We start from the raw sequence: 24866 nt of genomic DNA on the forward strand, positions 1-24866 counted from the left end.
AGATAAATAGTTAATTTTCTTTGCTTCCTATGGTGTGTAATGAGTTGGGGGCAAGAGGGGGAAAACCCATTGAAGCACAGATATTCATGGCTTTAAAAAAAACAAGGTAAAACAATAATATTGTGAAGTTGGCAGATTCTTTAAAAAGTGCTCCCAATTCTGAGTAGTTATATAGGAGGACTAAGTATTGCCATGAGTAGAGAGAAAATGTTGTGAGGTTTAAAAAAAACAACTTTATGCTTCAGCAGTACTAGGATAATCAAAGTACATCATTTCCAAATACAACTTGGAAGGTACTGAGTAAATTTTCATGGTTTATTATAGAACCATACATTTACTTATATATTTGGCACTTATTTATGTGGTCTTTGGAATTTTGTGATAGACATGGTATTTTATCTTCAAATACTTTGTGATAATATACCTACTATACAAAGTGTTTACAAATTTTATTAGAAATTTGCTCTTTCCTTTGCCCAATAAAAAAAATCTTTGTTTAGCAGTATTGTAGATTACCATTCTGTTTTCTTTTTTATATTCAGGCAGTTCTTGTTGTAGTGAATTTATGCAAGTAACTTTTATTGAGTGTAAATCTTTAAAGTTGTAAAATATGGTATCCATGATAGAATTGATTTTTATTAGTATAAAGTTATTACTGACTGAAATATGGATGAATATAGTGAGGGATTGTTTGGTTTTGCTTATGACTTTGAGCTCCTAGGTTTAGTTAATTTTTTTCTATTAGAATTTAAGTTTTATATATACTAATGGATTAGGGTGAAGTTGAAGATTCTTAATGATGCTTGCTTTTTTTTCTCTAGAAACTTTCTCAGTTCACTTATATCCATTATAACCTTTCTGGGACTATATGGAAGAAAAAAAAATCTTGGGAATGGTAGATGGTGTAATTGAAATGTAGATCATAATCTGTTCTTTGTTTGTTTTACCAAATTAGTCAGGGATTCTGAGGATACATTTTGAATATTTGTGTATGTTTAGCATTTTGTTCCTTTGTTAGAAATCTCTCTGTGTGACTTGTTTTTAATAGGATGTGTCTTGAATTGTGGGCCAATCACTCTTGAAAAGTATTAAACCCTTTAAACACTCTGGTCAGACCCATGGAGGGAAGCCTACAGGTTTATTAGCACTCCTTATCCTGAAAGCACAGCATACCCTTCTAGGTTGCACAGCAACAGACTCCTAGCAACCATAATAGATTGAATTTCTCAGAGTGACCAGGCCGGATGTAATAATAAAGCAAGAGGTACAAACAGTTGTCATGGTTTTCTTTTCAGTGTTAGCTAGTTTGATTTTGGGAAGCTTAGCCTTTCAAAATTGGGCAAACTTATTATAAAACTACCACTGTTTGTACATAGGACTTTTGATATTTAAATAATAAGTATAGTACCAAGTTTCAAAAGTTTCTGGTTAAAAAACAGCATGCTTGAAATAAAACAAAAGCTAAAAGGGATTACAATATAAAAAAGTTTTTGGGGAACTTTTTTTTAGTTTGATTTTTATTTTGCATATAAAATTGAACTAGCAAAATTAACACAAAGCATATGCCTTTAACATAACACTTGTGCTATCTTATTGGGATTGTTTAATTTTAAAATAATTTCTTAGCTAATAATAGGCAGTTTTATTAACTAAGAAATTAAGTGGATATTCATATGTTTGAATTTATATAAATTGAAGTTTCTATAAGAAAAACAGTGAACTCCATAAAAAAATTATTTTAATAACTATGATTTTAATGCTTTTATGATAACAGAGCAGAGAAAGGAAAAATAAAGCAGTAAAATCTATACATCTTTCACAAAACTGTGATATTCCTAAATGTGTAATATTGCCCTATAACTTTGTCAACATTTCTTAAGTATCTTTTAGAGTATGTTTGCTTATGTAACCATGAAAAGAAGATTAATTCAGATACATTCACAACCATGTAACAAGATGCCTCCATCAAAAGAAACAGATCCACATATTGCTGCTCCAGTTGGAAGTAGAACTACAGCCTTTGACAGCAATAAGCTGTAAATACACACACATGTTAATACCCTTGATTTGTTCATCTTTTGTGTCAGCATTTGGAAAAGATTGTTAAAGTGGCAGTTATAGTAAAGACTGGCAATTACAGTTAAGAGCAGAAATTAGGTATTTTGACCTATTATATTTCATTAAAAGACTTCCTTATTAAAATGGCACTGCTTACTCTCATTACTTGACAGCTGACCTAAACAGATTAGAAAATACACAGCTTTAGCTAAAGGTAGAATCAACCTCTTGAGTAAGTGCATGGCATAGAATAAGACCTGATATAGTATAGACTATTTTCTAAGCAATGAATTGCTTTAGGTAGAGTTGTTTATCAGTGACTAGGTGGCATGCTTTTTTGCATTTCTCTAATAATAACTTGCCCATGGTGGCATTTTCCCATTGAGATATTTTAATATACCCACTGAATACCATACTGACTTCCTTCTAGAGCTTCTTATTATGAAATATCATAGGTCCAGGGGTCAACATGGCATCATAAGCAGATTTTTTTTTTTTGCTAACAGATGAAAACCCCATTTCATCAAAGGTCTTGTCTGACCTTTGCCAGACAGAATTTGAACTCTTCTGATTTTTACTACTTTATCAATTTCTGAAATATTTAAATGTCCCTTAGTAATCCATTCCAATCATGGTGAATTAAATATATGAATTTAGGGATCACTTCTGTAACATAGTTTTGTCTGCTTTCCCACAGTAAAAAAAGTGATTGTTATTACCTTGAATAGTATGGTAATACTACCTTGTTACTACCTTGAATGATATTAGTGAAGTTTTGCTGCCCCTTGTTCCACTTATATTTTAAATCAGGACTGTATAGTACTTTAAAGGACAGCCCTGTTTCTCAATCTAAATTTTTGTTTTGCAGTTAAGTTTGACTTGGTATATATTCTGTCTGTGTATATCTGAGTTTGAAAACATAGACACAGCTCACTTTTTTTTTGGTGGGAGTTAGGAAGAGGGGGTGGGAATGAGACTCCCAAGCAGTACTCAGAAGCTTGAGGCATGGTGATACTTTGTTAAATACACCAGATGGTTCAGTGCTGGGCCTGGCCATGTGATGCTGCGTGGGTTCAATAGTGTTGGGGACCACCAGGGCTTGTGGTCCTGAGGGTCACCATGGTTATACCCTTTGGTGTTCAGAGGATATCTTGAGCTGTACCATGTTGCTTGTGTGGGAAGGTGCTACGTGGTACTGGGGAATGAAACTTGGGACTTTCTACATGCAAGGTATGTGCTCTTGTGCTCTAGTATTTTTAGCTATCTTAGTCCGAAGCTCACTCTTGAAGACAAAATCAAAGATTCACTATAAAGATTTGTAGGAAGAGTTTCTTCCTCTTGAGCACATTTTTTTTTTTTTTTGGTTAAGTATGTCACAGTTTTGTAGTGTTTGTATGGAACTGTAAACTTTCACAGAGACCCCAAATATACTATGTAAGACACTCATATACCAGTTCTGTATACTCAGATGTCCTTAAATTCTTTAGCATAAATAAAGGAAAATAACTTACTTGCTACATAAGATCTGTTACCATGCAGAATTGTAGGAAAGATGTGAGTCTTAGTCTTTTATAGTAAGATCTATGTGTGATTGCTGGTCTGGTCATTTAATAACTGGTTGTCATTAAATTCCCTAATAACTTTGATCTCAAGATTTTTTAAAATATAGGATTAATAATTTATTTGATGGGGCTATAATACAGTAAAGTGAAGTGTTAACATAAGTTCATATAGAGAGCTCTACGTGGCAGTTTACTGTTAGTGCTCAGATTGTTGTAGCTATTATTGCCATTATTATGTTTAGCTTACTTGTAGACATGAGATGGATTTGCAGGAGAGAGTAGCACTGTAGCACTGTAGAACCATTGTTCATCGATTTGCTTGAGTGGGCACCAGTAACATTTGCATTGTGAGACTTGTTACTGTTTTTGGCATATTGAATATGATATGAGTAGCTTGCCAGGCTCTGTTGTGCAGGCGGGATACTCTCGGTAGCTTGCCAGGCTCTCCGAGAGCAACGGAGGAATCGAACACTGGTCGACCGCATGCAAGGCAAACACCCTACCCGCTCTAGTACAGGAGTGGATGTGAGGGCGTCCCTCCGAAAGCTGCTCGCTCCGTTGAAGAGGATGGCCTTCCCCAATAGAGACAGACTGGTCTTTGGTTGAGGGTATATGAGTAGCTGCGCCCCCCTGCTAGAACCTCTAAACAAGCAGGAGAGAGTAGCCGCTGAAAATAGGAACTTGAAACTACATGTAATTATAATTCTTTTCAAGGAGTGATAGGCCACTTTTTCAGTAGTTCTTTAGAGAACTTTCCTAAAGTAATCCTTTGTGTTCATGAATTCAGATGTTGGGACAAGATCTTTAAACATCATAGGAGCTATAATTGATGATAAGAGTGTACATTTGGGGCTGGAACAGCAGAGGGGGCGCTTGCCTTTCCATAACTGACCTGGGTTCAGTCCCTGGCATCTCATATGCTTCCTCAAGTTCTCCCAGGAGTGATCCCTGAGTGTAGAGGCAGGCGTAAGCCCTGAGAACCTCTGGATGAGACCCCCAAAGAAGCAAAAGTATACATCAACAGATGAAGTAATTATATCCTGCCAGAGGCTAGCATTAAAAGAATAGGATGACTTAGTAAATACTTAAAGACAACCTTATTTAAACATGTAGACTGTCCAGTTTTGCTTCCATGTAAAAAACTATCAGAGCATAAGTGAACCGTTTGTCCGGCCTTTTGTTAGGTTTTTACATTGGTGATATAATTGGAACTGGATATCAGTGACTTCTGTTGAGAAGACCACCGCAGGATTACAAGAAAAGTCTGATTGCTTTTGTTGTTTTAGGTTGAGTCTCAAAAGTGTTCAATGCTAGTCAGGAGAGATAGTAGAACAGGAGAGAGAGAGATAGTATAGCAGGTGAAGAGCTTGCCTTCTCTATGACTTAGCAGGAATGATCCTTGAGCAGGGAGGCAGGAGTACCCTGAGCATAACTGGCTGTGGCCCCAAACCAAAACAGACAGCAAAGACCACAAAATGTTTGATGCTCAATGTTGGTGAGCAAAGCAGTAGTTTTAATTTTAGTGTATGCTTTTTTTTTTTGCTTTTTGGGTCACACCCAGCAATGCACAGGGGTCACTCCTGGCTCATGCACTCAGGAATCACCCCTGGCGGTGCTCAGGGGACCAAATGGGATGCTGGGATTTGAACCCTGGTCGGCTGCGTGCAAGGCAAACACCCTACCTGCTGTGCTATCACTCCAGCCCCCTGTGTATGCTGTTTTTTTTTTTTTATTTTTTTATTGAGTCACCATGTGGAAAGTTACAAAGTTTTCAGGTCTCATTTATACAATGCTCGAACACCCATCCCTTCACCAGTGCACATATTCCACCACCAAGAATCACAGTATAGCTCCACCCGTCCCCCCACACCCCTAGCACCCCCACCACCCCTAGACCCCCTTGCATGTGTAACTGATGAATTTCACTTTACTTTCACTTTGATTGCATTCAATATTTCAACAAAACTCACTATTATAGTTTGGAGAGTCTTCCCCCCCCTAAAGTCAGACCTGCTGAAAAGGAAGCATTTGGCAATTTGTTTTCCATTGCTGAGAATGGAGAGGTATGAGGTCGAGTGACCGCACCTAGTGGCCTCAGGTTTTGGGTTTTTGTATTTTAGTAACTAAGTCCAGAGAAATATCTGCCAGAAGTTGCATCACTGCAAACTTGCACTTCTCAATTATATTATATTCCACATATGAGTGCAATCTTTGTATGTCTGTCTCTTTCTTTCTGACTCATTTCACTCAACATGATACTTTCCATGTTGATCCATTTATATGCAAATTTCATGACCTTGTGTTTTCTGACAGCTACATAGTATTCCATTGTGTATATGTACCAGAGTTTCTTTAACCAGTCATCTCTTTTTGGGCACTCTGGTTTTTTCCAGATTCTGGCTATTGTAAACAATGCTGCAATGAACATAGAAGTGCAGATGCCATCTCTACTATACCTTTTTGCATCTCCGGGATATATTCCCAAGAGTGGTATTGCTGGGTCAAATGGAAGCTCAATTTCTAATTTTTTGAGAATTGTCCATATTGTTTTCCAAAAGGGCTGAACGAGTTGGCATTCCCACCAGCAGTGAAGAAGAGTCCCTTTCTCCCCACATCCACGCCAACACCGGTTGTTTTTGTTTTTGGAGATGTGGGCCAGTCTCTGTGGTGTGAGATGATATCTCATGGTTGTTTTGATCTGCATCTCTGCTGTTTTTTAAAGGTTCCACGAAGGCAGTGATTTAATGAGAATAGTCAATTGAAATTGAATAGCCTTATGTCTTCTTGACCTTTTGGCTAAGATCAAGTGAAATTGAATGGCTAGTAACTAAAGTGGTTATTTGGTTTAGCCAGTAGCTACCTATTTCATTTCTTTAAAGAAGGTTGTTCGAGACTAAGTTTAAGGAAAGAAAGAGGTAGAGAATATGCTTAATATTTCTTTGATCTCCTGTAGGAGGAGATTACTAGATTAAAATGATATAGAGAGGTAAAGGAAACTTGCGTTAAATCTTGTGTAGCCAGTTTTTGAGATAAATTGTCACCAGTAATTCTGCGAATGCTAAACTAAAAAATTTTTATTTCAATTCTGGTTACATACTTACATAAGAAACTTACAAACTGTTTAATGAAATCAGTTTAAGGAATTGCCCAGAACATTGCAAAAATTTTAATTAGAAATACATATTTATTCTGATTGAAGCCACTTAGAAAACATAACTGGTTTTATATAGTGTATTGCGGCTTATGAACATGTAGAACATAATTGTACTCTTACTACTTTATGTTCAGCTCAGGCCCAACACATTAGCTTCATACTGCATAGAACTTTTTCTCCCCCAAATCAAAGTTTTACTTTATAGTTAGTTTTATTCCTTCGTTATTAGTACTTTGAATAGTTATTAAGTAGTTGAATTGTTGGAAGATTTTGTATGTGTACACATATACACACAGACTCATACAGACACACAGATTCTGGCTTCAGTGGTTAGAGAAGTCTACAGAAGAAGCTAATATAGATGATGAATCTTAAATGTTGTTTGGGAGGCGTATTGGGTATGTAGCACATACTATATGAGTTGATGCTGTTTTATTTTAGTATAAAGATTTTGACAAGTTTTTAAGAAAATAATGAAGCAGATGGAGTGGGAATGAAACCAGGTTAAGGATTTGGAACTGATAGTGCAAAACCAATCAATGTGTATGTTACAAAGTGGATCAGTTGTTATGATAAAAGTGATCTTTCTGGGACGTATAATAGCCATGTACTTTAGTAGGGAATGGGTCTCAAGACAGGTAAGCCCTCTCTTGAATCTTCTGAAAGCAACTATAGAGTGAAGAGTATGGGCTTTTAGTGCTGAGGAACTTGGTTAGAAACCTCGTTTTGCCATTCTATTACTTTTACTTTATGGATAAGATATAGATGTCTGTATATTTTTTATAAGGGTATAAAAAGTGCCTAGCATATATAGTTTCTGCCACCACCCTTGGTGCAAAATGTTATTTGTGTCACTTTTATTACTACTACTTTTATGGCTGCGACTACTATTATAATTATTGTTTAATAGGTTCTAATGAATATTGGAGCCCAGGAATTATTTGAATCATGGCTTCTGGTAGAATTATAAGGCCACTGAGAAAGGACAGTATTTGAAAGCAGGGAAGGTTAGATATGAGTGCATAACAATAATATTTTGCTCACTATTGTGTACAGCAGCACCTAATTCCAGCATATTGATGAGTGCAAGAGATTGCTTCAATAAATGTTTAAAGTTAAGATGAAGACATTTGTATAGGGACGTCAGAGATGAGAAGTATATAGAACATAACATAGAAAGAATAAGGAATCTAGTTCTTGTGGGACCTGTGTACATCTTTAAGGGAAGGATTGGCATCTTAATGTGCAAGCTAAGTGCCTTTTTAAAATTAAAAAAAATTTTTTTTAATGAATCACCATGATGTACAGTTAGACTTACAAACTTTTGTGATCATATTTCAGTCATAAAATGATCGAGTACCCATGCCTACATCAGTTCAGTACCGTTTTTATTTACTATTTGTAGCTGTGGTGCTTAATCATGGGGAATATCTCAGTGCAGAACAGTTTGGAGTAGCATTGATGCACTATGTGGCTTCCAAAACAACAATGAACAAAGCAAAATCTTTTTTAAATGAATAGAATATCATTTTAAATGCTCTCAATTTAAAATAAAAAGTAGATTATGGCTCTAAAAGACAAATTGAATTTTAAGGTAAAAATGATAAATGGCAAAGGCAAATTTGTATTACTAATGTACCCTATGGTAACTTGAGGAGTTGTAATTCAGGAAGTAAATGATCCCGAGCAATTTTGTTAGTATGAGTATAAGGTGATGAAAATGTGCTCAAAGAGGAGATTTTACTTGTAACCTGTTGGAAAGAAGTAGATGAAGTCTTACTGTAGATTAACTAGATTTTTGTAACTTGCTTTGTTTTTTCTTTTCTTTTTTTTCTTGGACCACATCTGGCAGTGCTCAGGGGTTATTTCTGGCTCTGCACTGAGGAAGTACCCCTAGCAGTGCTCAGGGGACCACATGGGATGCTGAGAATTGAATCCGGGTTGGCCAAATGCAAGGCAGACTCCCTATCCTTCTGTAATCTCCAGCCCCAAATTTTCTAGTTACTCACTGAAATTAGGTATAGGAGGAGGGTAGTTGGGGAATAGAGTTAACCACTTAAGTAGGTAAAAATTATAATAATTGTAGGTATGTATAGCTCAGTTGTTTCACTCAATTATAAAGTATTTTTTACTTTGTAGTAAATATGTTTGATAAAACTGTTTCAGAAAATACATTTTAGATTTATAATAAAGTCACAATGTCTGACAGTGGGGTTAAAAAATGCCAAGTTCCTTTTTAGTATTCTGGTGTTAATCCTGGTGTGGATTGTTACATTTTTGCTGCATTTGACTTCTAATTGCCTAAATACACAGCAGACACCTGTGATTATTTTAGTGATACCTTGTCTTGTCTTGTTCAGGTAACCCCAAATATGTGTGTTTAGACTGTTTCTGTTCATATATACTCAGCTGTGCCTGTTTGCTTTGTTTCTTCTCTAAGTTTAATGGGCCAACATAAAAATTTATGGCAACTGTCACTTAATGTAGCCTTTACTTTTAAAGAAAAAAAAGAAAGCAAACAAAAGTAAATCATGCTAGGCAGCTATGTTGCTGTAGTTGATTCAAATATGCTCTGTACTCTGAATTTAAAAAAGGCATGATTATATATAAATGAATACATTTAAATATATTTTTCTATTGTTGTTATTGTAAATTTACCTTATTATCCAGTAAAAGTCATTAAAGTGGTCTTGCCTGAGTCAAAGCAACTCTGATACAGCACATGCTCTGTTTGTGTAAGTCTGTCTCCTGGTTTGATCCTCAAAACACTTTCACCCCTCCAGAACAAAGTAATCTTGACCATTCTCTCCAAACCAAGTTACTACTTTTTAACATTTCTATAAAGCTGGAAATGCATTTGTGTCATATTAATTTCCTCCGCTTTGTGAAACAGGTTTATGCATTGTGATTCTTTTCAATTTTTTTTTGTTTGCACTTTTGAACCACACCCAGTGCTATTCAGTGACTGTTCCTGACTCTGTGCTAAGGTCACTCCTGGTGGGCTTGGGGTCCAAATGTGGTATCAGGGAACTAAGGGGGTCAACCACATGTGAGGTAAATGCTTTACCTCCTTTTCTATCTCTCTCGTCCTTTGTTTAATTATGTTTAAGGGATGGATGACCAGAGGTATGTCACCTGCTTAGACACTCTCACTTTGCCTTAAGCTATGTATGTATGTATATATGTATGTATGTATGTGTTTTGTGTCTTGTGGTACTTTAGAACAAACCTAAACCTCATGCATGCAAAGCATGTCACTTTACTACTGAATTACATCTGTGCTCAGTTTTCTTTGTATTTAAGAAATCAATTGGTTGATGTTCAGATTTAGAATTGTGTCATCTCTTAATTTTCACAATTACAAAGTACACATTATTTCAAAAATAACTCATTTTATTTTCCCTCATATGTGTATTTCCTAAGTATTAGAATAGTATTATTTGAATCTAATTCTTTTGAAAAACAAATGTTGTCTTTTTGTAAAATCAAAGCAATATCTTCCTTGTCTAAATGAAGGGAAAGGAAAATGTAGTCAAAGAATTTTTAAAGATTACTTACAAAAATTAATATTAAAATGCATTAATTTGAACTAATAACATAGTTTCTAGATATCAAATTATTTATTTTTATGTTAATTTGATTCTTCTTGCTTTTAATATTTTAGGCCACTTGGTCATTCTGGCATTTTATGGTAGAGAATACATTGATTTTGACTCATGGAAAGAATATGAGGTAATTGATCACATATTATCTATAAATGATGAACTATATTTACTGTGTGTACAAAACAGTATTTTAATGTCAAATATGGTATCTCTTGTCCACATTTTTTTTAGCAGTTTATATGAAAAATAATGAGATTTCCCTTTGGTGATGATTATCAATAGAGAATATACTAAGGATTTTTCTCCTATACACTCAAAAAAATAAGATAAAGTTCTTCAGATTGTGGTTACAATTATTATCTTAAAATGTTTGCAATAGTATATCTCTTTGTTGCTTCATAGAAACCTTTTCTCCTTCTTATCCTTTTCCCCAACCTGCCCCAGTTTAAGGTAAGTTTAAAGACATGCTGCTTGAAAGTAATGGCTGGTACAGAGTATATAAGGAAATAATAAGAAACAGCATTGAAACTCTTAATAATGTGAAATTTCAATTCGCACAACTAAGGGTAGTTTAAAAATTACATACTCATAAGACACCGGTCTTATCTTTTCCTGTCCATTTATTATGTACTTATGGATTACTCTGCATGATGCGTGAGTTTGGCATTCTGAAGTATAGTAAACTAAGTATATGTAACAAATGTGTATTCATAAATGTTTTGTACTCTATAAAATATTTTATAACCCATTTTTTTTCTTTTTGGGTCACATCTGACAATGCACAGGGGTTACTCCTGGCTCTGCACTCAGGAATTACTCCTGGTGGTGCTCAGGGGACCATATGGGATGCTGGGATTTGAGCCTGGGTTGGCCACATTCAAGGCAAACGCCCTACCCAATGTGCTATTGCTCCAGCCCCTATGACCCAAATTCTTAATCGGAGTACATTTATGATAGTAAATTAAGATAACAGATAGTTAAAATATGTAGCTAAGCTTAATGAAATCCAGCCAATAGAATGAAAATCCGTGGTAGGGAATCAGTGGACATAATTAATTGATAGAATAATTTTCTAGCATACTGCTGATGTCATAATTCCTCTACCAAATAATGGATTTCTTATTCAGGGCTCTGTATCAGTTAGGTGTATGAGCTTCTACAACAACAGTATTGTAAAGTGAGACTTTCCATTGACATTCAGAAAGATGAAAAGAGCAGGATAGGGCCAGGTTGAAGGAAAATAGGCAGTGGAAGGGATTACAACTATAGGCTTAGAGTCAAACTACGTGTACCCTATTTACCATTGTCAACTTTTAAGATGTTTGCACTTGAGTTACTTCTTTCTGCGTAGTCGAGATGCAATTACTTGTCCATTCAAGAGGATAAAACGACTATTTTAAAACTTCTTTATTTTCTGCGGGAAGTAAATGCACAGTACGCTGGTTTACAGACTCAGACAAGATTCAAGAGAAATATGCTGGAGGTTCATCTTCTATGGGCTGGAGCTATAGCACAGCGGGTAGGGCGTTTGCCTTCCACAAAGCCGACCTGGGTTCAATTCCTCCGTCCCTCTTTGAGAGCCCAGCAAGCTATCGAGAGTATCTCGCCCGCATGGCAGAACCTGGGAAGCTCCGCGGCGTATTCGATATGCCAAAAACAGTAACAAGTCTCTCAATGGAGACGTTACTGGTGCCTGTTTGAGCAAATCGATGAGGAATGGTATGACAATGATACAGTGATATCTTCTATCTCAAACCTGTGGTCTTGCAAAATTCCTTTCCAGGCCATAACAAAAATGATTGTTTATATTTCCAAAATTTTGGATTCTTTGTATTTCCAAAATTATGGATCTGTGACTGCAAGAAAGTGGTTGAACAGTTTTGTGTTTAGGACCATGGCAATATGAGTTAAAACAAAACATAATTATTCTGGGAGTTATAATTTAAAAGCCATAATAATCTTTATCACTGAAGCTGGAGAGATAATATAGTGGATAAGGCTCGTGCCTTGTTTGTGGTCAACCAGGTTCAGTCCCCAGTATTCCATAGGGTTCCTACCCCTCCCACACTCTTCCTCAAGCCCATCTGGAGTGATTCTCAAGCACAGAGCCAGGAGTAGTCCCTGAGCACTGCCACGTGTGGTCTTCCTCCTTTCCCCAGGAGGAATAACATTGACAAAGATAGTATATTCAAAGGAATTTAATTTTATATTTCTCAAACCATTACCCTTATCTGTATCAAGGGAGTCTGACAGTCCTCTTAACCACTCAGTTTTTCTAATTGAAAACATCTAATGTGGACTTTGATGTCATGTATAATGTAGAAGCATATATGGACCTGGAAAATAGAGTATATATCTTTTGAAAATGCTTACAAATAATGTATGTATGAGTTGTTTGGAGGAACTTTTAAACAAAATAAAACCCAGTAGATGTGTCAGTAGAGTAATTCTCTTAGAAAAGCAGTGGACATGACATTATCATGAATTATCCCAAGGAACAATAGTGCCCTATTGTTACAGTATCTATATTTACTTTTCCCCTCCATTTTAACTTGCCCTTTTAATCTTTTTTAATTTTTATAGTATTAAATCCTTTCTTGTATTTCAAATATAAAAATTGCCTTGGGGAAGGTAGTCGTACGGAAATCTGTTCTTACATATTGCATAAAAGTAGGAAAGTAATTATACTTTAGAGTAGGTCATAATTTAGATGTTATTTTGTATAGTATCTTATTTAATTTCTCCCATCTGATCAGTTACATAAAGTGTAAGGGTTGTTTCCATATTAAGGGACAGGGAAATGGAAACTGAGAAATGCAAAAATGTGATTGAGGTTATACAGCACACTGGTGGAAAATCAAGCATGTAACCCAAATCTGGTAACTCTTATCTTTAATGGTCTCCTCTGCTCTACCAGTAGTTTTTGAATTACATTTTCTAAGCAAATTTTTTCAGGAGCCACCTCAAGGAATGTTATGGTCTGCAAAACAGATCTACTCTGTTTAATTAGTGTAGTTCATCAGAAAATAGGAATTCAGAGTCATTGCTCTTTACTTGCAAGGATTATAGAGTAGGAAGGTATATTTCCTTTTGTTCCTGTATATCAACAAGAAAATGGTTAAGTTATGCATTCTTTTTTCTATTAGTATTGTGAATTTAGAAATAAGAATTAGCATTTTCCTTTGCATCTGCTCCTATTTAGTCAATAAACATGCAAAAAATACACAATTTCTACCAGGTTCAATTGAAATAGTATCATTTAAAGCATAAAATAGGAAAACTGACCTGTTCATTTACCATACCATGACTTGGTCATAAAGTTATATATTAATACGCATCATAATTTTAAATAGAATTTAAAGTTGTATCTATATTCCCTAATCTGGGTGGTGGTTGCTTACATTGTTGGTTTATTTTTTGAGGGGTTTGACTTATGCTTTTACTTATGCTCAGGGTTCTGGAGCATAACTCCTCATAATTTTCATCTAACTGGGCTAGAAAATTCAATGTCAGATCCTACTTACAAAGCTCCAGTACATGTTCCTAGAGCTCCAGTACTTAGGGGGCATGAGGTGTCAGGGGTCAAATTTAGGTCTTTGTACGTGCAAGGAATATATTACTGACTCCTGAGAATCTCCTGAGCCCCTATTACAGTGAATTTGGAGAGTAATTTGTATAAGTTACTTTTGTGTACAGACCTTTGAGAATGTTAGATTTTAGTAGTTTGAGAGAGAGAGAGACAGAGACAGAGTCAGAGTCAGAGACAGAGTTAGAGAGAGACAGACAGAGACAGAGTCAGAGAGAGAGATAGAGACATAGACAGAGTCATAGTCAGAGAGGGAGGGAGAGGGATCAGAACCAAGTTGACTCCAGGCAAGACAAGTGTCGTGCCTGCTGTACTATCCCTTCGTTTTGTGTTTGTGTGTGTATGTATGTATGTATGCATAAATGTGTATCTATAAACAGCAACAACAAATACACATGTATATATGTACATATATATGTATGTTGTGTTTGTGTTGTAACGAATCTGGAGTATCAATAGAGAGTAATTTGTTAGATAATGTCCCTTTAACAATTTTGAAGAACAGAATGGTTATTCGACCAAATTTTCTTTAAGGTCTCTACCATGTTTAATATTCTTCTTTTAAAATTGTACCAGTAAGTAGTTGGAAATGTAATAGCTAAACGTTTAGTTATTTGTAACTAAAAATTGTGTATGTGAGTGTGTATATATATATATATATGTACACATATATATAATTTATGGAGATATTTTTACTTTTGTTGAGACAGTTTGTTAAATTTTGGAAGTGTACTGTACCGTTTTTAAATTAAAATTTTGTTTTTAGGGCAACACCTAGGTATGCTCAGAATTTGTTCCTGGCTCTATGCTTAGGGATCTCTCTTGGAGTGACTTTTGGGATACCATGTGTAGTGTCTAGGATCAAATCTGGCGTGGCTGTATACAGGGGTATTTCACCCACTGAATTGTCTCTGTGAGTGCTCTTTGACCAGTTTTGGTTGTATTTTGGAGTCTTACTTTGTTGTGCTCAGGGTCTACTTTAGGCTTGCTCTTCAGGAGTCTTTTCAGGCAGTACTCAGGGAGGCATCTTGAATCAAAGCATGAACTGCAGACTGTTAAGCTATCTCTCCAACCCCAGTGCAAGTTATCTTTTTAATTTGGGGAGCACTGTAGGACCGTTGTCTCGTTGTTCATTGATTTGCTTGAGCAGGCACCAGTAATGTCTCCATTGTGAGACTTGTTACTGTTTTTGGCATATCAAATACGCCACAGGTGGCTTGCCAGGCTCTGCTGTGCAGGCGGGATACTCTCGGTACCAGGCTCTCCGAGAGGGGCAGAGAAATCAAACCCGCGTCTGCCACATGCAAGGCAAACACCTTACCTGCTGTGCTATCGCTCCAGTCCTAATTTGGGGAGAGAGAACAAAAACATCCTTGATCTGAGACATAATAGAATTTCTGTATCATTTATTTATATTTTAAAAATACTGATGGGTCTAGAGAGATAAGAATACAGTGGTTAAGGCACTTGCCTTACACATGGCCTACCTGGGTTCAATCCCCTGCACCCCATATGGTCCACAACCCCACCAAGAGTGATGAATGAATACAAAGCAAAGAGGAAGCCCTGAAAACTGCTGGGTATGCCCCCCAAATTAAAAATAAAATGGTAAAAAATAAAATGAAATAAAGATACTTGATGAAAATACTAAAGAACATTAAGAATGTAGTAATGTAGCTGTGTGCTTTGGCATATGGAAATTGCTTATATATTTTTGAGTTTGGTCAAACCTGAGTTTTAACCTTAGTTCATCCACTCTGTAATATTGTTATGTAATTACTATGCCTTGTGGATTTGTGAAAATTAAATAGGGGATATTTGTAAACTTTCTAATTCATTACTTGATACTGAGTACCAAGTGATACTTTTTATTTTCCCTGAAAGTATTAAAGTTTCTCCAGGTGTTTAGACCAGGAAAAAAGGTAGAACAAAAGAGAATGAAGGAGAAAGTTTTATTAGAATCTTTTAAGTGATAGAGGTCAATATACTTGCTTTTATTAACAGCTCAAAATTTGCTTCATCCTGCTCAGATAAACAAAAACTTGCTTATTTTGCTACATGAAGGAGAAACCAGTTCGGTTCTACCTTGAACAAAAAAATCTTAAATACCCAATCCATTTTTTTTTATTTCCACAGGAAGAAAGTTGTGTAGTTTTAAGTAGGAAACCACATGTGAAATGTGAAGTAAAAATAGTAAATGTTTTCTGATCTTAACTTCTAGAGACAGTCGCTTTAATCAAAAGGAAGCAGATGTTTATTTAAGAGTTCAGTGTGTCAGGTGCATTATTTTCTTTCATTTGTTTTATGGTCAGTGAACTTTAATTTGTTTCATTTTGGTTGCAGCATTATCTTCAGTTCCCCTTTCACCAGTACACTTCCATCTCCTCTCATCCCTCCATACAACTAATATAAGTCAAGTTACTTTCTTTATTTTGCTCTGTCTTTGTAAATTTAACAACTAACATTTTATAACAATAAGTTTTATTATTAATCCCACCTATGTGCCAGGCACTGTATAAATACTCTTATACACCAGTATCTCTGCATTCCTCAAGAGAATTATGTACTGACTTCAGAATTTCAGAAAACTAAAATCAACCACTTCCTAAAGTAGTAGGGTGTTTTTTGCTGTTGTTATTGTTGTTGCTTTTAGGTCTGATGCTTATAACAGTTTACATATTATTGCTTTATTCTTGAAAAGCTGCTTCCTGTTACATTGCTACTCCCCCCAAAAGAGTGTCTGTAGCCTGCTACAATATCCCAAGGTCCCTTTATTTCTGTGCTCCACTCCACTTAGTGATCTCAAACTCACTGAGGCAATAATTTCAAGGTTTTCAATGTAGCGTCTTAATTCATTTTAATTTTCCCTAAGCTTGGGGAAAAAATAGTTGCAACACCTAGACATAAGTCTGCTTATTCTATGCTTTTGAACATTCATTCAATTTAGAAATGTTTTATATATGATTAAATTGCTGATCTAGATCTACATCTGGTATAACCATATATATGTATATGTATATATGTGTATATATACATACATATATATTATATAGTACTCTTACAATTCAAGGTAATTTTTTTAGATCACCCTGGACTAGACCTATATATATATATACATATATATATATATATAGTATTCTTACAATTGAAGGTAATTTCTTTTTAGTGTTGTGAAACTCTACTGAAGGTACCAGGAGCAACCTGGAATAGACCTACAGTTCTGGGGATCACCTCATGCAGTCCTGAGGACTGAACTCAAGTCCTTTACCAAGCAAGGCATGTGTTCTATCACTCAAGCCATATGTCTTTGGCCTTAAAATTGAAAAAGTTCTGAGTCAGGTTATTTGTTTAGTCTATGGGGTATTTAGATAGGAGATTGTGATTCTATTTTATTATTCCATTTTATAGATTAGGAATCTATACTTTCTCTTATGCTTATCTATATCTTCTCTATACTCTTATGCTTTCCTACATATTTTGGATAGAGATGTTAGATTATAGAATTTCTGATTATAGAATTTCCCTAAGTATAATAGTCACATAGCTCATTGGTAGAAAACTCTAATTTTTCTATTGTCATTCCCTTTTGTTTTATATTGTGTGTATTTCAGGGCTAGAAATTGTTTCTTTTGACTATTCAACAGGTAATTACTTATGCAGTAAGCTAGAAATACAACATTGAACAAAATAGTTATGTTCTATGTCGCCAAGGGTCATTATTGTCATTGCTAATGGGATAGTTTTGCTGCAATAGCCATATTTCAGCTTATTGTAGCACCTGTAGCCAAAATGCCATGAGAGCCATTTATGACAACCAAAATGGCCCCTAAAGCTTCCAGATGGCTCACATGGGGCATATGATGGTACATCTGGATGATACTCAGACTCTTGGTCCCAAGGATAGTAGTTGCTCATTTCTTCTGCTAGATTGAGTAATTGATTTTAAATATTTCCTTTCTTTGTAATCCTGGCTTCATGCAAAGTAAATAATGCTGAGTGATCTACAAAGCAAAGAACCAGAGTGCTACACTTTGAGTACAATGAACAGAATTGAAAAGCAAGCTTAGTTGTGGATAATCTTACCCATGGCTAATTGAGAATTCTTATTATACTGTGCAAATAACAAGCATAAGCTCCCAAGTTAACATACCGAGTGATGCTGGATTTTTTTCTTTTTGACCAAATCAAAGTGTTAAGACTTTACATATGCAAATCATTTCTCAATCACATAAAATAGCACTCATATGCCAAATGTGTTCTTCAGGACTTAAACATTCCTGCTTCACTTAAAAATTTTAAAGGGTACTTTAAAAGGTATTACAAATTCTAAATAAGTAGAAACAAGTATGATTTGTAACTTTGAAATTGTCATTTGATAGATAAAACATTCATTATCAATTATTTAATATTTTTATTAAAATATTCTCAAAAATTTATAGAGCCTCAGGCTTAAAATAGTTGACATTAAAAATTATTGTGTTAGGATTATAAAATAACTTATGAATAGTATATGACTTAAAACAAAAAGCTGTAAAGAGTAAAGTAAAAAAAATAATCGTTTTGTCACATTTCTGGATTTTTCTTTCTGTGATTATATATAATATATGCTGTTTTGGTATTCTTGGGTCTGCTTTTATCTCACATATGCTGTTCCTTCCCTTCCACAAACACAAAAATACTTGTACTTTTTGTTTTGTTTTGTTTTTCTTTTTTTTGGGCTACACTTGGTTGTGCTCAGGATTTACTATTGACTCTGTGCTTAGGGGTCACTTTTGGCAGGGCTAAGGAACCAGATATAATGCTGAGTATCCTGTGCCTATGATATGCAAGGAAAGTGCCACACTAGTTATACTATATCTCCAACTCTACTTGTACTTTCTCAAAAAAATTGATTTATTAATTGATTTTATAATTCAGGCATTTATATCTTTTTTTTTTTTTTTTTTTTTTGCTTTTTGGGTCACACCCAGCAATGCTCAGAGGTTACTCCTGGCTTTGCACTCAGGAATTACTCCTGGCAGTGCTTGGGGGACCATATGGGATGCCGGGGATCGAACCCGGGTCGGCCGCGTGCAAGGCAAACGCCCTACCCGCTGTGCTATCGCTCCGGCCCCGGCATTTATATCTTGAATATATTTTCATGGTAGTATTTCAATATGAATTATTTTTATCATCTTGTTAAGATCATGTAGTTATACATTTAGACAGTATGTACTTTTATTATGGTTGATTATTGCATGCGTATCTGATATAACTGCCTTTTTGAAAAATATGAATTCCTTTTTTTTGTTTGATTTTTGGGCTATAACTGACTGTGCTCAGGTCTCACTCTTGATTCTGCACTCAGGAATCACTCCTGGTGGGTGTGATGGGGGCCCATACCTGGTTTTAGGGATCAAATCTGGGCCAGGAGCATGCCAGGCAAGTGCCTTACCTGTATACTCTCTTTCTGGCCCTAAATGAATTTTTTTTTTTTTTTTTTGGTTTTTGGGTCACACCCCGCGATGCACAGGGGTTACTCCTGGCTCTTCACTCAGGAATTACCCCTGGCGGTGCTCAGGGGACCATATGGGATGCTGGGATTAGAACCGGGATCGGCCGCATGCAAGGCAAACGCCCTACCCGCTGTGCTATCGCTCCAGCCCCTCTAAATGAATTCTTATCAATGAAATTTCTGGGTGGTATATTTTTATCTGTGACCAGAATGATCTTTAGAAAGATGTCATTTTATAATAGTAGTGCTTTAATGCTCTGTTTATAAGTACATTCTCTGCCGCTAAGGATGATCATATCTTAGAATTAAGTTTTTTTTTTCCATTATCTCATTTTTGGAGTTGTTTTATTTAAATTAAAAACCTTAAACGCATATGTATCAGTCGCTTGTATTTCTTTGGGGGAAGGTGAGTGGGGCTCCTGCCAGTGCTCAGTGAGTCCAAGCGCCATACCTAGTGATAATACTTAGAACTGGCTTGAAGTTCAATGCTCAAGGCCTAGTAATGTGGCTTGCATGGTCTGGTGGAGTTCAGGAACCAAGCAGTGCCAGGAAAGTCATGTGGTTCCAGATATAGAACGCAAGTCCTCAGCATATATTTCAACATGTACTTTAACTTCTTTGAGTTATTTTTTAGTTCTGGATTTTTTTTTTTTCTTTTTGGGTCACACCCGGCACTGCACAGGGGTTACTCCTGGCTCTGCACTCAGGAATTACTCCTGGCGGTGCTCAGGGGACCATATGGGATGCTGGGAATCAAACCCGGGTCAGCCTCGTGCAGGCCCTACCTGTTGTGCTATCGCTCCAGCCCTGGATTTCTTTTGAGTGTCAGTTTATATCTTTAGTCTGTTTTTCTGTTGGTCAGTGTCTTCTCTTTTGTTTTTCATATTTTAAATTGTTTCATAGTATGAGAATATGAACTTGTATCTGTTTTATATATATAAAACATAAGTATACATTGATACAAACATCAATATGTATAAAAATATGTTGATATAAACACAGACCAATACATATAAACCATATATATAGCATATATATAAAACAAAATTTTTTGGTAAAAGTATGTTGTTTATATCTCATTGATTTTCTTGGTTTTGTTTTTCGGGCCACACCTAGCAGTGCTTACTCCTGGTTCAGTACCCATATGTCTTACCTGGGATCTAACCTGGGGTTGGCATGTGCAAGGCAAAACTCCTTACCCACTTATTACTAGCTCTCTGTCCCTATTTTTTGGGTAGGGTCACTAATGTTTTATTTTCATAATCTTACATCATAATATGACCATCAAAATGGTTCACTAGATAAAGTATTAGAGGATTTTGGAATGAAGTTAGTTTTCCGTTTTTTTTTGACAGGGTTGGGGTGGGTGGTTGTTGGGGCATACCTGGCTGTGCTCAATCCTTACTCCTGACTGCTCAGGGATCAGTCCTGGCGGGCTCATGGGAACCATATGTGGTGCCAACGATCAAACTTCTCAGATAGTCAGACATGTGCAAGGCAAGAACCCTTCCCATTGTACTATCTTCCAGAACCCAAAATGAAAGTACTTTTAAAATGGGAAGCTATTTTGCAGCTGAGAAAGGTGAATTACACATACTAGTTTTCCAATGCCATTATTATTAAAAAAGCTGCATATAAAAATAAGTAATATTTTATAGTTTGATAGTGTCAGAAGACTGCTTTCAAAGTAGATATTCCTAGCTTTATTTGTCTCTACTATAGGTAACAAATATTTATCAAGAACCTTTGGTATATTAGCCTTTAATAATGGATTTTCTACTTACTAGTATTTCGACCTTGAGAAAGTTAAAGTAGTTAAACTTTTTATTCAGTTTATTTGTTAAAGTTGAATACCTTGAGTTATAGCCTAAGTAATAGTTTACCTGGATTTTATTGGTAGCCCCGACATCTAACATTAAATCATAGTATGTGTTACTATTCTTTATTGTATTATAGCATAATGTAGTTGCTCTGATAGCAATTTAGCATGAGGAACATTTATTATTATAATTTTATACAATGGAGAATGAAACCTAGGTAGGTTGACTATACTTATAACTCTACACTTATTATTACACTTACATATTCTGTTAAGTAAATAGCATTTTCTTATATATGTACAGCAGTTTAGTTTTTAAAGCTAAAGTGGTTTTTTCTTTGTTTTTATTTTAGAGTGATTTTTCCAAGATCTTGTATTATAAATCAGGTTCATATATTTTTCCACCTATAGTGAAAATTCTCAGTGAACTTAGATTGACTCATGCTAGATATCCAGCTTAGCACAAGTGTCACTTACCAGGGGAAGTAGTTGTATGCGTTGCCACATGCAAGGGACACAAGTGCATAACTGGACCATGCCCAGATTGAAAACATAAGTGTTTTTTTTGGTAATTCAATACATTTTAGGGTTTTTACACAGTAGAAAAATAAATGATAAGATGTTTATAAAAATAGATGTTTTTCCAAAAAATTATTTTTACCTAAAAGTAGTTGATAGTTTTTGTCTGTTTTTAGCTTGTCAAATATAAGTCAGTGTTGAGAGAGCTAATAGTAATGAATAACTCTTTCTTTTTACAGGTCAGCTTATTTTTACCTTAATGACACAAATTTGGTTGTACTTGGGTAAAGCTGAGGCAAATGCAATTTCTCTATACTGAATCTCCAGAGAAATCTGTAGGGAGATGGTTGCTTTTTAAATTCAGGTCTTTGTTTCGTCTTCTCTGTTGATTTTTTTACTTCCAGTCTTCTATGACTCTTTTTATCCCTGTCAGTTGAATTGGATTTGGACTAGACCAGTCAAGTAAGAAAAGATGAAATAGCATTTCTGCCTTACTTGAATTTGTTCCTTATTCAATTAAGACTTGGGAGGCCTGTGGACTAGAGAGTAGATCTAATGTCAGATACCACCTTAATTAATTGTTTTGTCATTCATATAGTAATTGCAATTACAGTGAAATAGCTTGTGTGGTTGTCCATCTCACTGGTCAGGCTTTTTCCCTGTGTTTAACCTTAAACGTTATGCTACATAAAATTTTTCTCCAAGTTTTTATTATACCTTGATAGGAAAATTTGTAATTGGAGGGACTCAATATTGTTTATGTGTTTTAGTCTGAGTTTGATACCCAGCAGTGCTTCAACGCCCCCACTCCTCTGCCCCAATAATGAAATCAATAAACCACACTATAAATTTCTAATAAAATATTTTGCTTAAATTTATTTTTTATGTCTTAATAATGGATGAAATAGAGTTTAAAATATTAGTGGTTAATTTGCTTCAGTGTTGGAATTAGGGCCTTAGTGGCCTTTCTTCTCTAAAGCAAAACAGCAACTAGACAACTAGAATCAATCATTTTAGAATTCTGGAAATTAGCCAGAATTAGAGAGTGAACTCAAAACTGCCTAAGGTAAAATGACTGCACCATGCAGTGGAGTCAGTGACAAACTTGTAACTATTCCCATTTCCCTCCTTTCCCCAGCATAGTATTATTGTAAAATCTGGCAGCATTATATATTATACAGATACCTGACCACTTTTGCACATCCAGAAAGAGAACCAGCTCAGAGTACAAATGATATATTTTTTTTCCAAACTTGCAGCTCCCTGGGAAAATGTTATTCTCTGAGTGGTTGGCTATTTGATTTGACTCAGAGCTGAGCGCAGTTGAAGGGAAAAAAAGTATACCCCCAGGGCTTTGCTGAAAACAACAGCAACTATTGGCAGCATTTCCACTGCTTAAGGCTGTGATCTCAGTTGGGTAAAGAAAGCCTGGCCAGAAATTTAAAAAGGAATCCTGGAGCTTTAGCCAGCCACATAGGAACTTTGAAGAGCTCTAACATATTTCCAGGTATCTATTAAGGCTTTCTGATATGCAAGGCTGTACACATGCCCAGGAAAGATCAAGAAATGGAGATGTTTCTGTTTGATTCTGAGACACCGTGTAAGTAGAAATGAAAGACAGCACTGTTTTATAAGCAGACTTAGGTTTGAAGGTGTGATGGCTCATAAATATCCCTTGACAAAGGTGAATGACGTATAGGCTAGGCACTTAAGGAAGTCTCCTGACACCAATTACTAATCACAAAATTATATGGATTCAGGTATGACTCCTATAAAAACGAGGTTTAAAAATAAAAACATGAAAAACAAATTTCAAGAGGGACCAGGGAGATGGTACCGTTCATCATGAATCTAAAGAGGGACCAGGAAAATGGTATAAGTCTTGGGCACATGCCTTTCGTCCTTATCCTATCTCGGGTACTACTTAGCCCCCAGATCATGCTGGGTATAGCTCTGGAAGTTCTTAATTCCACTGGATGTGGAACTGATCATTTCTAACATACAGAGCCTAAGCAACACTGAATCTTTGGGCCTTTTTATTGCTTCTCTGGCCAGATTTGTTGAATTCCTGGACTAAACCCAAGGTCTCCTTAACACCACTAATCAAACCCAACAGAAAAAAAGGAAAAAAACCTAGAGGATTCAGTGAATGAATACTACATTCAGTAATAAAATCTTGTATAATATATAACTGAGTATAGAAGTTCATAACACTGAGTATAGAAGTTCATAAGACTTCTAGGCAAATAGTGGCATTAAGAAAATGTGCAATGTCAGTGAGTTTTAAAAAAAAAACACTTGGTTAAGTTAGGTATGGAGGATTCTAATGAGGTGTGAAAACATCTAAAAGGTTTTCAATAAAAATATATATAAATTTGAAAGTAAACCATATGTACAGAAACAAAACAAAACAAGTAGGTAACAGAAAAATGTCCAGTCAGAAGCCCAGATTTGGACATAATAGACTGTTCTGTTAAGTCAGCTAAAATATGTTTGTTCAAAGAATTAAATAAAGTTGTGTCTCAAGAATAAAGTATGAGAATGTTGTCTCACCAAAGATAACTCAGTAAGCAGACATACTTTTTAAAGAACCTTATAGAAATTATGCAATTTGAAAGTGAGACACTATCAAGTATAGCAACATATGTGTAATGGGAGTCTCAAAAAGAGATGAGAAAAAGTTTAAAGAAACTTTCCAAACTTGATGAAAATTAATCTATACTTTAAAATACTTGCCATATTCTAGATAGAATAAGCCCATAGTGATCTCCCTTAGACATACCATAATCAGATTTTCAAGAGTCAAAAACACATCACATTGAAGCAGCAAGAGAAGACTAACTTTTCATCTAAAAGGTATCCTCAATAAGACAGGTAGCTGATTTCTTGTCAGAATTCATAAAGGCTAAAAATCCTTTTTAAAAGTGTTAAAAAGAGCAAGACTGTCAACTAATAATTCTAGTTTAGCCAAGCATTTAGCCAAAGGTGGAGAAATTAAGAAATTTACAAAAAAATAATTAGGTACAAATTTTGTCATTAGAAAATTAAGAAGTTCCCTCAAGTTAAAGG

At 35.4% G+C, this 24866-nt stretch overlaps 1 protein-coding gene across 7 annotated transcripts in view; it reads left to right on the top strand.

Moving 5' to 3' along the window:
* The window catches only part of RFX3 (regulatory factor X3), a 333475-nt gene that overhangs the window by 25136 nt on the left and 283473 nt on the right, over positions 1-24866 (top strand). For 2 of the 7 annotated variants that reach the window (XM_055144130.1, XM_055144135.1), the window contains exon 2: positions 10439-10506. The exons of the other annotated variants lie outside the window; for them this stretch is intronic. In XM_055144130.1, coding sequence (XP_055000105.1) covers positions 10463-10506 — 44 coding nt within the window. In that variant the 5' untranslated portion in view covers positions 10439-10462. The remainder of the gene's footprint in view (positions 1-10438; positions 10507-24866) is intronic. 7 annotated transcript variants of the gene reach the window in all.

The sequence above is a fragment of the Sorex araneus genome, chromosome 1, assembly GCF_027595985.1.
Source record: "Sorex araneus isolate mSorAra2 chromosome 1, mSorAra2.pri, whole genome shotgun sequence".
Classification (NCBI taxonomy): domain Eukaryota; kingdom Metazoa; phylum Chordata; class Mammalia; order Eulipotyphla; family Soricidae; genus Sorex; species Sorex araneus.